This window comes from Bos indicus x Bos taurus, chromosome 9, assembly GCF_003369695.1.
Source record: "Bos indicus x Bos taurus breed Angus x Brahman F1 hybrid chromosome 9, Bos_hybrid_MaternalHap_v2.0, whole genome shotgun sequence".
NCBI classification, from domain to species: domain Eukaryota; kingdom Metazoa; phylum Chordata; class Mammalia; order Artiodactyla; family Bovidae; genus Bos; species Bos indicus x Bos taurus.
In genome coordinates, this window is record NC_040084.1 from 88,396,423 (window position 1) to 88,408,550 (window position 12,128).

Here is a 12,128-nt window from a genome sequence, read left to right on the forward strand (position 1 = left end):
CCACTCACTTACTACAGGCGCTACACCCTATAACTCCCAAGGCTAGGAGGTGATGGAGACATTAAGAGCTTAAACAGTGTTTTCTTCAGAGCACTTAAAAGGTTTCTCTGCACAGAAGTGAGAACTGTAGATGGACAGACAGATAGCGATCTGGACAGTAAACATACATGTCTTCATTTCCATAAACACGGATCCCAGCATTATTTCACAGTTATTTTCACTCTGCGATGAGTTTTCTTTCACTGCCTTTCTTCCTGCTTTTGTTCATTTTTCTAAGCTTTGAAACATCACTCACAGCCCATCCTGGTTCATGGGAACTTTCCACGGCCCCACCCCCCGCATCGCTCCCTGCCTCCCCCCATGTCAATGGAAGGGCAGCCTGTATTTTCACAGGTGGAGCCAAGGCTTCATACACACAGACCTTAGTGGCCCTGCCTGACTCCAAATAAAACCTGAACATTTTACTGAATGTGCATACTTTTTTTAGATAGGACTACGGTCTCTTCTGTTTGACAAAAGTATGGAAATGAAAGTAAAAGAAAAGTAATGTCATTTCATGACAAATTTTGTTTAAATCATTAAAATCTAAAGTTTTTGAGAATTCCCTTTTTTCTTTTGTCTTTTTAGTAACTCTGAAATTTTACTATGAGTGAAATTTTTCTTTCATTGTCTTAATAGTTACCAGATTTTTAATAGGTAAGATAAACAATGAGAAAGATAAAATTTTCAAAAATCAAAAGATTATTACTGTAAATATAAAAATGGCCAGTAATAATATGTACTTGCCCTGCCATGATTCCCACAACTCAATTATTGTGCTGATTTTATGATTATATTTTTCTTGGATTAGTTGATTTCTTAATGGGGAAAAAAACATTTAAACAAGCTTCTTAGCCCATCAGAGTTTCATTCCATTCTTTTTAAGAGTATAATGCAGAATACTATGACATAAGGTTTATTTCATGGTCACTGAGGCAGCTAACACAGTGGCTTATCAAAATTTATAATAGGAAATAACTGGGTCTCATAGCTTTTTTTTTAACTTTTTATTTTGTATTGGGATGTAGCTGATTAACAATGTTGAAATAGTTTCAGGTAAACAGCAAAGGGACTCAGCCATACATATACACCTATCCATTCTCCCCTAAACTCCCGTCCGGCAAGACTGCTGCATAATGTTGAGCAGAGTTCCATGTGCTATACAGTAGGTCCTTGTTGGTTATCCGTTTTAAATATAGCAACGTGTTCATGTCCATCCCAAACTCCTTCACCGTCCCTTCCCCCACATCCTTCCTCCCAGCAACCATAAATTCATTCTGTGGGTCTCTTTGTGTTTTATACATAAATTCATTTGCATCCTCTCTTTTTCGATTCCTCACATAAGGGATCTCATAGTATATTTCTTCTCTGTCTAACTTCACTTAGTTTGATAATCTCAAGATCCATCCATATTGCTGCGAATGGCATTATTTCATTCTTTTAAATGGCTGATATTCCCTTGTATACATGTAGCATATGTGCTGTGCATTCCTTTGTTGATGGGCATTTAGGTTGCGTCCTGTCTTGGCTGTAAACAGTGCTGCAGTGAACACTGGGGTGCACGAATCATTTCAGATCTTGTTTTTCTCCAGATATATGCCCAGTAGAGGGATTGCAGGGTCGTAGCTTTATAAGCTGTGTTCTTCTGCTTCCACAGGGGACGCCTGTATTTGTGCATGCTGGCCCCTTTGCCAACATCGCTCATGGCAACTCTTCAGTGTTGGCTGATAAAATTGCCCTGAAACTGGTTGGGGAAGGAGGATTTGTGGGTAAGTCACTTCTTTTCAACTTATTTGTTGGCCAGAATATGAAAGAAATCTAACAAATGATGACTGGAACAGAGTGAAATCCATTCTGAATGAGATGTATTCTTGTATGTCCACCTTTCAGAGATGACCTCAGTCCTGGAAAAGTCCTAATGTCTGGTCTGCATTAGTGGTGTGCCATTGTGGTTGAACCATAGATTTTGATGCCAGGTGCATGTAGCTTAGAATATAAGCTCCCACACTTGCTGGTTATGTGACCTTGGGTACAGTATAGTGACCTCTGAGCCTCAGCTTTCTCATCTGTAAAATGGTGATGACAATATTGTATCAAACCTTCAAGGGTTATTGTGACAACCAAATGAGATTATTTGTTCATTCAGCAAATATTTATTGACAGTCTGCCCCACACAACACATGTGACTCAGCTGTGGCTATGCAGTAAGAGAAACAGACCTAGTTCTGCCCTCCTGGAGCATACTTTGTGTGTAGTTTAACAGGAGAAAGTGCTCTTTAAATGTCAGCTACTATTAGCAGTAATAGCACTACTGATTACTTGAAATGAAATCAGTCTGCTCTTCCTGGAATGGAATGTGTGCTTTTGTAGCTTCATGGATGGGAGATGCCCAACCATCAGACATGAACATTTTTGCTGGTAAGATTTTTTGCTACTGTGAAGCTCTTTGTGGTACCTACCTCTCTTTGGCTCTTGTTGGATATTCCAGCCGGAAAGAGGGGGAACCACCATAGAGTTTGCTCAGTCCTTGCCAGCCCCAATCCTACCCCTAACACTGAGGCCATGAGGAAACAAAAGACACACAAACAAGGATTCATGAAATTCCACTGTAATTTGACACTGGAGGTGTTACACTGGCAGATTTTCACATGCCAAAAGGTAATTTCCATTCACCATGTGAAAGCCTGTAATCATCGTCTAGCAGTTGCTTCTTTCTCACCAATCATCAGCCTTGTATCAAACTCAGAAGTGAATTATTTTACTAGAAAAGATTCTGCTGGACAAACGAGCTTAGTTCTGTACTTTTATACTTAGCCATTACAAAGTTCATCAGGGTCATTGAGACTGTTTTAAGAATTCCTTATAGACATGCAGTCAGGATCAAATGAGGATTTATATGGTTCATTTCTCAAAGTTCTTATTATACAGCTCTCATGTACTTGCTGCTTCAGTACCAAATCCACTCTGAAAGTGGCTAGATGTGCTGTCTAAATGGATTTGCTAGATTGATCACAGCATAATTGTAGAGCTAATGGACAAGGAGATTGTGTAGGGCAGGCTCTGAAAGGTTATACACTTATGTGAAGTGCAGGTTCCAATGCATCAACTCCACAAATAAAAGAACTTCTTGAAGAAAGCACTCTCTTTTATGCTGATAGGGCTCTGTGCCTCTGTACCAGCCCTTACTTTATAAACACATATTTATAGAATATGTGTTACTGTGGCAAAGGATCTTTAAAGCTATATGCTGATGATGTACACTGAACACAGTAGCTCTCTGTGTGGCCTTGGAGAAGCTATTAGCATCTTTGGGCGTGTCTCTTGTAGACATTCTCATCTGGAAAATGAGAAGTTGGACCAGACTAGGTGTTGGATCTGGATGGGTAGCTGTGGACCCAGAGTTAGAAGCTGTAGAATCAGAACCCTAACAGTTAATATGACTTGAAGCAATTTCCTTAACTTCTCTAGGACTTAGTGTCCTCCTCTGACAAAAGGAGAATACCTATGCTGCAGGTCTTAATGAGCAGTAACAAATGAGAAAGTGCTTCGTAAACCTAACGTGCTAAGTCACGTCCGACTCTTTGCAACCCTATGGACTGTAGCCAGCCAGGCTCCTCTGTCCATAGGATTCTCCAGACAAGATTACTGGAGTGGGTTGCCATGCCTTCCTCCAGGGGATCTTCCCAACCCAGGATCAAATCCACTTCTCTTAAATCTCCTGCATCGGCAGGCAGGTTCTTTACCACTAACACCACCTGGGAAGCCCCTTGTAAACCGAAGTAACTATGTAAATATCAATAATTATGTGAATTATTTCTATGATCTCTTCCGAAAGGCCAAGTCCTAGAGTTGGAGTATCTTTCTCAACTCCTTTCAAGTTATGTAGTTTTAGGCAAGGTAACCCATGTTTGCCTCAGTTTCCTTATCTATGAAGTAGAGATTTTAATAGGACTTGTCTCATAGGTTTGAAATAAGGATTAAGTGAGTCGATGGATGCATTCTGGCATGGTAACCTGACACATGGTAAGACTGGATAATTTTTAGTCGCTCCTCGCTATTATTTACTCCATTTTGGATACATGACTAATGGAGGTTAAATTTCCTTTATTTAGGTTTTATTTTCAACTATTCTAAGATGCTTCTAACATAAAATTTATCATTTTAACCATTTTTAAGTGTGCCACTCAGTGAAATACTTTCATGTTGTTGTGAAAACCGTCACCACCATTCATCTGCAGGACTCTTCATGGTGCAGAACTAAAGCTCTGTACCCATTAAACAACAGCTCCATGTCTCCGGGGCCTGAAACCACCCTTCTACTTTCTGTCTCTGCACATGACTATTCTAGATAATTCATATCAGTGTTTTTCTGACTGGCTTATTTCACTTAGCATAATGTCCTCAGTGTTCACCCATGTTGTCATCATTTGTCAGAATTCCCTTACTAATTGATTTAGGCTGAACAGTACTCCATAGTTGGAGAAGGAAATGGCAACCCACTCCAGTGTTCTTGCCTGGAGAATCCCAGGGACGGGGGAGCCTGGTGGGCTGCCGTCTATGGGGTCACACAGAGTCGGACACGACTGAAGCGACTTAGCAGCAACAGCAGCACTCCAGAGTATGTATATACTGCATTTTGTTTACCCATTCATCTGTCAGTGGACACCTTTTGGCTGTTTTGAATAATGCTGCTGTTAATATGAGTGTGCAAATATCTCTCTTTATATTATTTTTAACATAAGATCATAGTTCATTATATGTCCCTGGTGCTCAGACAGTAAAGAACCTACCTGCTAATGCAGGAGACATAGAGACATAGAGATGCAGGTTCAATCCCTGGGTCAAGAAGATCCCCTGGAGGAGGGCATGGCAATCCACTCCAGTATTCTTATCTGTAGAATCCCGTGGACAGAGGAGCCTGGCAGGCTATAGTCCATAACGTCACACAGAGTTGGACACTGAGTGGCTTAGCACACAGCACACGTGTAACACTAGTGCCTTTTATCAGTATACGCCACAGGACTCAAGATCTACGTTGTTAAACCTTCAGGAAGGTGGTAAATTGATGCTGTGGCTCCATGGAACTCTGGGAGCAAAGTCAGTGTCCTGAACAGAGGGAACAGGGACCATCATCACTCTTTCCCCGTTTCCTGGTCGAGCTTGCTCTGTGGGCTGGTTCTTCCCTTGCACTTGGATAAAATTTGCAGTGTATTACTCTCACTACCAGTTAATATCTGCATGTCCAGTCTCATGAAGATCAAAACCTAATTTGCATTCAAATGGAAGCTTCTCTCCAGCGTAAAAACTGGGTCTGCGTCTAGACCACGGGGGTGGAGGGTGGCTGCTTCTCTAACCCCCCTCACCTGGCACTTAGGCTGCCTCTGGCCCCTCCAGGGTTGAATCTTGGCCAGTTGATGATACTAGTCTGGCCTCTTCCACACTCTAGGCAGAAGACTTCTGGGCTATATATTTCCCTTTAAAAAAATTCTACTGCTGGTTCCATACCTGGTCTCTGGATACTATAGCCCTTGGACATCTGACAACCATCAGTGGGAGTGCAGTTCTATCTCTCACAGGACCCTGCCATGGGCTGTTTCTTTTCAGCTCATAGATATTTACTGGGCCCACATGGCAGTATCACTGTTGAGCCTTTGCAGTTGTTCTGCTACACCCTCACTCACTGGTTCCAGAAAAGGGGGAGCAGCTGGCAGGCCTGGAGTGAGACCCGCACATCCATAACTTTCTTTGAAGCAATCCTTGCCCAGCTTCTACCCTTGTTCAGTTCAGTTCAGTTCAGTCGCTCAGTCGTGTCCGACTCTTTGCGACCCCATGAATCACAGCACTCCAGGCCTCCCTGTCCATCACCAGCTCCCGGAGTTCACATCCATCGAGTCGGTGCTGCCATCCAGCCATCTCATCCTCTGTCGTCCCCTTTTCCTCCTGCCCCCAATCCCTCCCAGCATCAGAGTCTTTTCCAATGAGTCAACTCTTCGCATGAGGTGGCCAAAGTACTGGAGTTTCAGCTTTAGCATCATTCCCTCCAAAGAACACCCAGGGCTGATCTCCTTCAGAATGGACTGGTTGGATCTCCTGGCAGTCCAAGGGACTCTCAAGAGTCTTCTCCAACACCACAGTTCAAAAACATCAATTCTTTGGCACTCAGCCTTCTTCACAGTCCAACTCTCACATCCATACATGACCACAGGAAAAACCATAGCCTTGACTAGACGGACCTTTGTTGGCAAAGTAATGTCTCTGCTTTTGAATATGCTATCTAGGTTGGTCATAACTTTTCTTCCAAGGAGTAAGCGTCTTTTAATTTCATGGCTGCAGTCACCATCTGCAGTGATTTTGGAGCCCAGAAAAATAAAGTCTGACACTGTTTCCACTGTTTCCCCATCTATTTCCCATGAAGTGATGGGACCAGATGCCATGATCTTCGTTTTCTGAGTATTGAGCTTTAAGCCAACTTTTTCACTCTCCACTTTCACTTTCATCAAGAGGCTTTTGAGTTCCTCTTCACTTTCTGCCATAAGGGTGTTGTCATCTGCATATCTGAGGTTATTGAAATTTCTCCCGGCAATCTTGATTCCAGCTTGTGCTTCTTCCAGCCCAGCATTTCTCATGATGTACTCTGCATATAAGTTAAATAAGCAGGGTGACAATGTACAGCCTTGTTGTAGCCCCTTTGAAAGGTATCTCTTGGACAAAGGGATACAAAATGTATCTTCAAGCAATTCCTTTGCATGTGCTTCTAGGTTTAGCGTCATTCTTTGGCATGTGAGCAGTTGACATGGTTTGGGGACATCATTGAAATGCATAAGACCCCCGTTTTAACATCCTTCTACTGAAGCTAAATGTAGTAATACAGATTTATTTGAAGTCTGTGAACGAATTTATGTCCATAGAAGTGTGGTTGTATATAAGAGAGTGTCTCTCTTAAGATACAAAAAAGCTCAAGCTCGAAAGAGAGAGATTGATAACTTGGGTTATATTTTTAAAAATACATTAGTTACGATAAAAGATACAAGACTGAAAAAGCACTTGACAGATTGGGAGGGGACATTTTCAAAGATAATAGGCAAATGACTGGCGTTCAGAATATATAAACCACCATGGACTACAGACTGATTTAAAAAGAAAAAGGGAATAATCCAATAGAAAACCCAGCAAAGAATTTTTTTTTTTTTTTTTAAGAAAATTCACAGAAAAGCAGCAATTTGACAGAATTTCTGGTCCAAAGAAAATACATTTAAGTCCTTTGAAAGAATTTATTTTGGTACACATTTATTGAGTTTCCACTCTATGTCAAGTAATACAGGAAGGAAGTGGGAATCAAAGATCATTAAGATATGTCTCTTACCCCCAGTAATTTATAATGTGGGTGTGAGAGACAGGCCCATAAATGGAGTCTGAGAAGTGAGTACAATGGTTATGAGATTTAATACCATATTGATTAACAAGGACCCTTAAGAGATAATGGGTATCTCTCAAGTAAAATTTTCTTCATATGACTGGTTTTGCTAAGATACATTTAGTCTAGTTTTTTGTTCTGTCCCAACACTCAGAAGGAAAGGATTGTTTTATCTACTCTAAAATGATTAAGATAATGGAATCAGTATTCCATTTAGACTTAAAACAGAGTGGAGTTTAATTAGTTGCATGAATTCGTTAGACCAGAGCAAAAGGCTTCATGACAGTTTAGTGAAAGTGTTAGTTGCTCAGTCATGTCTGACTCTTTTGCAACCCTGTAGACTGAAGCCCACCAGGCTCCTCTGTCCATGGAATTCTGAAAGCAAAAATACTGCAGTGGGTAGCCATTCCCTTTTCCAAGGAATCTTCCTAACCCAGGGATTGAAGCTGGGTCGCCTGCATTGCAGGAGTATTCTTTACTGTCTGAGCCACCAGGGAATTTCTATTTCTCTTACTCCTTTAGTCAGTACTCCTGTGGGAGTCCCCTTGACTTAACAGTTATTACTATAAAGGCAAATATTTTTTTGGCATCTAACCCCAATCATGTTATTTCTAAAAAGTGAAAAGAAAGTAAAGGAAAACAGCATTGAGTTTCTAGGTTTTTAGAAATGATCTCATATTTAAACTATTTATAGGGATTTGTTTTCTCCTCTCTTAATTTGGTTTTGATTCCACTTTCAAATGAATACTTTGCCTTCTCTCTGGAACGCAGTGTCCACGTATACAGCTTCATAGCCAGCGGTTGTTAGTTGCCAGTCACAGCCACCCCTCCCATAATTAAATACAGAATTATATATAGGAGTGTGTATACTTAAAAAAAAAAAGTCTCCACAATTCTCGTTAGATTTTCGAAGGAGTCTATGACTCGAAAAAGAGTCATCTCGTAACCTGATGGATGTTGTATGCAGTTTAAGTCTACTCACTTTTGTGATCCATGTGAAGGTTTTGTGGCTTTTGATTTTCCAGCCGCATTTGGCAGTTCACAGCCTCGTCCAGACTCCACAAAGTCAAGAAGTCACCTAATTAGTCAGTCTTCTTGCTAGCTGCAGAACAACATGCAGACCCCGGCTGGGCATTCCAGGTGCTTCCGGGGAACATAAGCATAAACAAACACTGCAACCGAAGAGGAAGTCTAGACCAGTGCCCAGTTAAATCGGGCACTGGAGCTTGGCTGGCCCTGAATGTTTCAGGATTAGGATTTAGAGATCAGAACACATAGCTGTGGCATTTCCAAGACAAACTGAGTGGGATTAGGAAACAAAGCCTTGGCAATATTTTCATTATAAATGCTCCCATTCTCTGAGTTGCTCCCAAGCTCCAGACCTGTGCTAAAGCAGTCATGTACGTTCTCACTTAATCCTTAAACAGTTGTGATTATCCCCGTTTTACAGCTGATACAACTGAAGCTTACCAAGATTATGAAACATGTCTGCCATCATTCAGCCAGTAAGTGGTGGAGGGTACAACTTTCCTCTCACTCAAACGTGTGTAGATGATCAGCCAGCTCTTCTGCCTATGGTGATAGTCTCATCTTTACCTGGTTCCCATCCACTCTCATTAAACCGGTCATCATTTGTTTCAGATGACCGGTCTATAGCAGATGGTCACATTTAAAATGAGTACCAGTATAATTGCTGCTGCTGCTGCTAAGTCGCTTCAGTCGTGTCCGACTCTGTGCGACCCCATAGACGGCAGCCCACCAGGCTTCCCTGTCGCTGGGATTCTCCAGGCAAGAACACTGGAGTGGGTTGCCATTTCCTTCTCCAATGCACAAAAGTGAAAAGTGAAAGTGAAATCGCTCAGTTGTATCTGACTCCTAGCGACCCCATGGACTGCAGCCTACCAGGCCTCGCAGCCCATGGGATTTTCCAGGCAAGAGTACCAGAGTGGGGCACCATTGCCTTCTCCCACCAGTATAATTATTCTGATACAGAATAATGTGTGCAAACAGTAGTGGAATAAATTTGTTTTTTTTTTTTTAATTCTTCTCTTACTACTTTAAAAGATCTTTTCCCTGAATATATTGCTAATTAAAGGTTGTTTTATTGAGTCACATTCTGATCTACTCACTGCTCCCCTCACATGTGTCCGCTGGCAGACATTCTTCCCAATATTTATGTGTGTGTGTGTGTGTGTGCATGCGTGCACTCAGTAGTGTCAGACTGTAGCCAGCCAGGCTCCTCTGTCCATGGAGTTCTGCAGGCAGGAGTACTGGAGTGAGTTGCCATGCCCTTCTCCCAGGGATCTTCCCCACCCAGGGATGGAACCCACATCTCTTACGTCTCCTGCATTGGCAGGTGGGTTCTTTACCTCAGGCACCCCTGGGAAGCCCTCCCAACCTTTATACTGTATGGGCTTCCCTGGTGTCTCAGATGGTAAAGAATCTGCCTGCAATTCAGGAGACCCAGGTTCGATCCCTGGGTTGGGAAGACTCCCTGGAGAAGGAAATGGCTACCCACTCTGGTGTTCTTGCCTGGGAAATCCCATGAACAGAGAAGCCTGGCAGGGTACAGTCCACAGGGTCACAAGGAGTTGGACACAGTTGAGTGACTAACACTTTATATTGTTAGACTGTTTTAAATCTTGCCAACCTAGTGGTAGTGAAATGGTAGTTCATTATAGTTGTGAGTATAGACATATTTATGGGCGTATCAATTTGTGGATTGCTTACTTTCTTTGAGGCCATTTACCTCTTTCTTATTCATTTATAATATCCTTTATATGTTCCAAATATGAATATTTACCATCCTGTGCTACAAATGTGTTCTCCCACGTGTGGCTTGTCTTTTCAACGTGTTCATTATAGCTTTTCCTCTTCCATCCTTTCTGTTTTAGGCCACACTGCATAGCATATGGGTTCTTAGTTCCCCCAACTATGGGCTGAACCAGTTCCCCTGCACTGGCAGCCTAGAGCCCTAACCACTGGACCACAAGGGAATTCCATCCATCAGCTTGAGTTTATAAAGATCACCTGTATTGGTTCATAAAATGTTGGTTCTTATACATAAACCTTTAATCATTTCAGAATTTATGGTTGTATACATCATCCCCTTTTCATTAGTCATAAAATTTGCGAAACTTTTCTTCCTCTACAATTCTTTCAGAGGTGCTTGTCAGCTCTGGCTCAAAAAAAAAAGAAACAAATAGCCAAAAAGTCTCAACAAACCTAAGTCAGCACTCAAGGCCGTGCATGTGCTGGTCAGCTGTTTGCTTTGCAGTCTGCCTCTAGAGCTGCTTTTCAGTCCATTTATCCTGGCACTCTGTGTCCCCAAGGAAGGGGAGCCAAAAGATGGTTTCTCCAACACCGCTTATGACTACAGAGATTAGGGCTTTCTTCTGGAAGAGCTTCAAGCATTATCTCTTGCCAACTCTTCATCTTTTGATGGTGAGCCTTACTCAGCAGTGGTACCTGGTCTTTTGTTTTATTCTTTCTAGACTACACTGTGTGGCTTGCAGGGTCTTAGTTCCCCAACCAGAAATTGAACCCCGGGCGCTCAGCAATGCAAGTGGGGAGTCCATTTTTGGGCATTCTCAATACTTGGTCTTTTAGGAGCCTGGTTTCTGTTTGTTTTGGGGATTTTGAATTTGAGATGGGAAAGGCATTAGAAGTCATGCTCTGCACCCCTCACCCCAGTCCCATTTTTCTGCCTCTCCACTAGAAGCGACCACCATCCTGGACTTTGGGAATTGACACTCAGGTTTTTAGTTATTGCTGCTAACTTATATATATTCTTTGGTATATATCAAATATTTGCATAAACTTTTTAAAATTTAGAAGTAAAATATCTTAATTACAGGTCACCAAATTTTGCAGCCTGATCTTCCAATGCTTCAGTGAAATTCATTTATAATATTAAGTTAGACTAATGGGGTCATTTTAATGCTGATATGGCTTTTGATCGTTTTCTGCTCTCATACTGAACCTCCAGATAATGGAGGTGATTTTCCTTGGAGCAGCCACACACGTTAGTTTGTAGTCTTCAGCCGCCCGGATTTGAGTTGCTCTCTGCCATGTTCTGACTATGACCTTGGGTAGTTTGAGTAAGCCCCCGAATCTTGATTTCTCCGTATCTAACTCAAGGCTTGTTCTCAAGTGCCATAATGCTGGAGAAGCCCAAACTGAACAGTGGATGCCAGCTGCTCTTACCACCGTAAGACGCTAAGGATCCTTACTTTTAAGATAAACCTTTTCAAATACTAACGCTTTCTTTTTAAATATTTATTCGGCTGCACCAGGTTTAGCTCTGACGTGGGGGCTCCAGTTCCCCTGACCAGGGGTGGAACCTTGGCCCCCTGCATTGGCAGGCAGACTCTGAACCCCTGGACCATCGGGGAAGTCCCTAATGCATTCTTGCAAGTGAGGGATGTCTGTGTTCTGACAATGGAAAACACTCCTGCTTGTTCCCAGACAGAGGCGTTCAGGACCGATGGCCATAGCAAGGATCTGAGGGGACGCGATGACTCTAAAGGTTGGAAGAATCCTTCTAGATAGACTTGTTTACAGTGCTGTGTAGTGACCAGGGAGGAAGCGTTCAGGACCGATGGCCATAGCAAGGATCTGAGGGGACGCGATGACTCTAAAGGTTGGAAGAATCCTTCTAGATAGACTTGTTTAC

General features: G+C 42.3%; 1 protein-coding gene across 2 annotated transcripts in view; it reads left to right on the forward strand.

The window, feature by feature from the left end:
• MTHFD1L (methylenetetrahydrofolate dehydrogenase (NADP+ dependent) 1 like) overlaps positions 1-12,128 on the forward strand; it is a 182,015-nt gene that overhangs the window by 72,982 nt on the left and 96,905 nt on the right. For both annotated transcript variants that reach the window (XM_027551844.1, XM_027551845.1), the window contains exon 20: positions 1,697-1,808. In XM_027551844.1, coding sequence (XP_027407645.1) covers positions 1,697-1,808 — 112 coding nt within the window. The remainder of the gene's footprint in view (positions 1-1,696; positions 1,809-12,128) is intronic.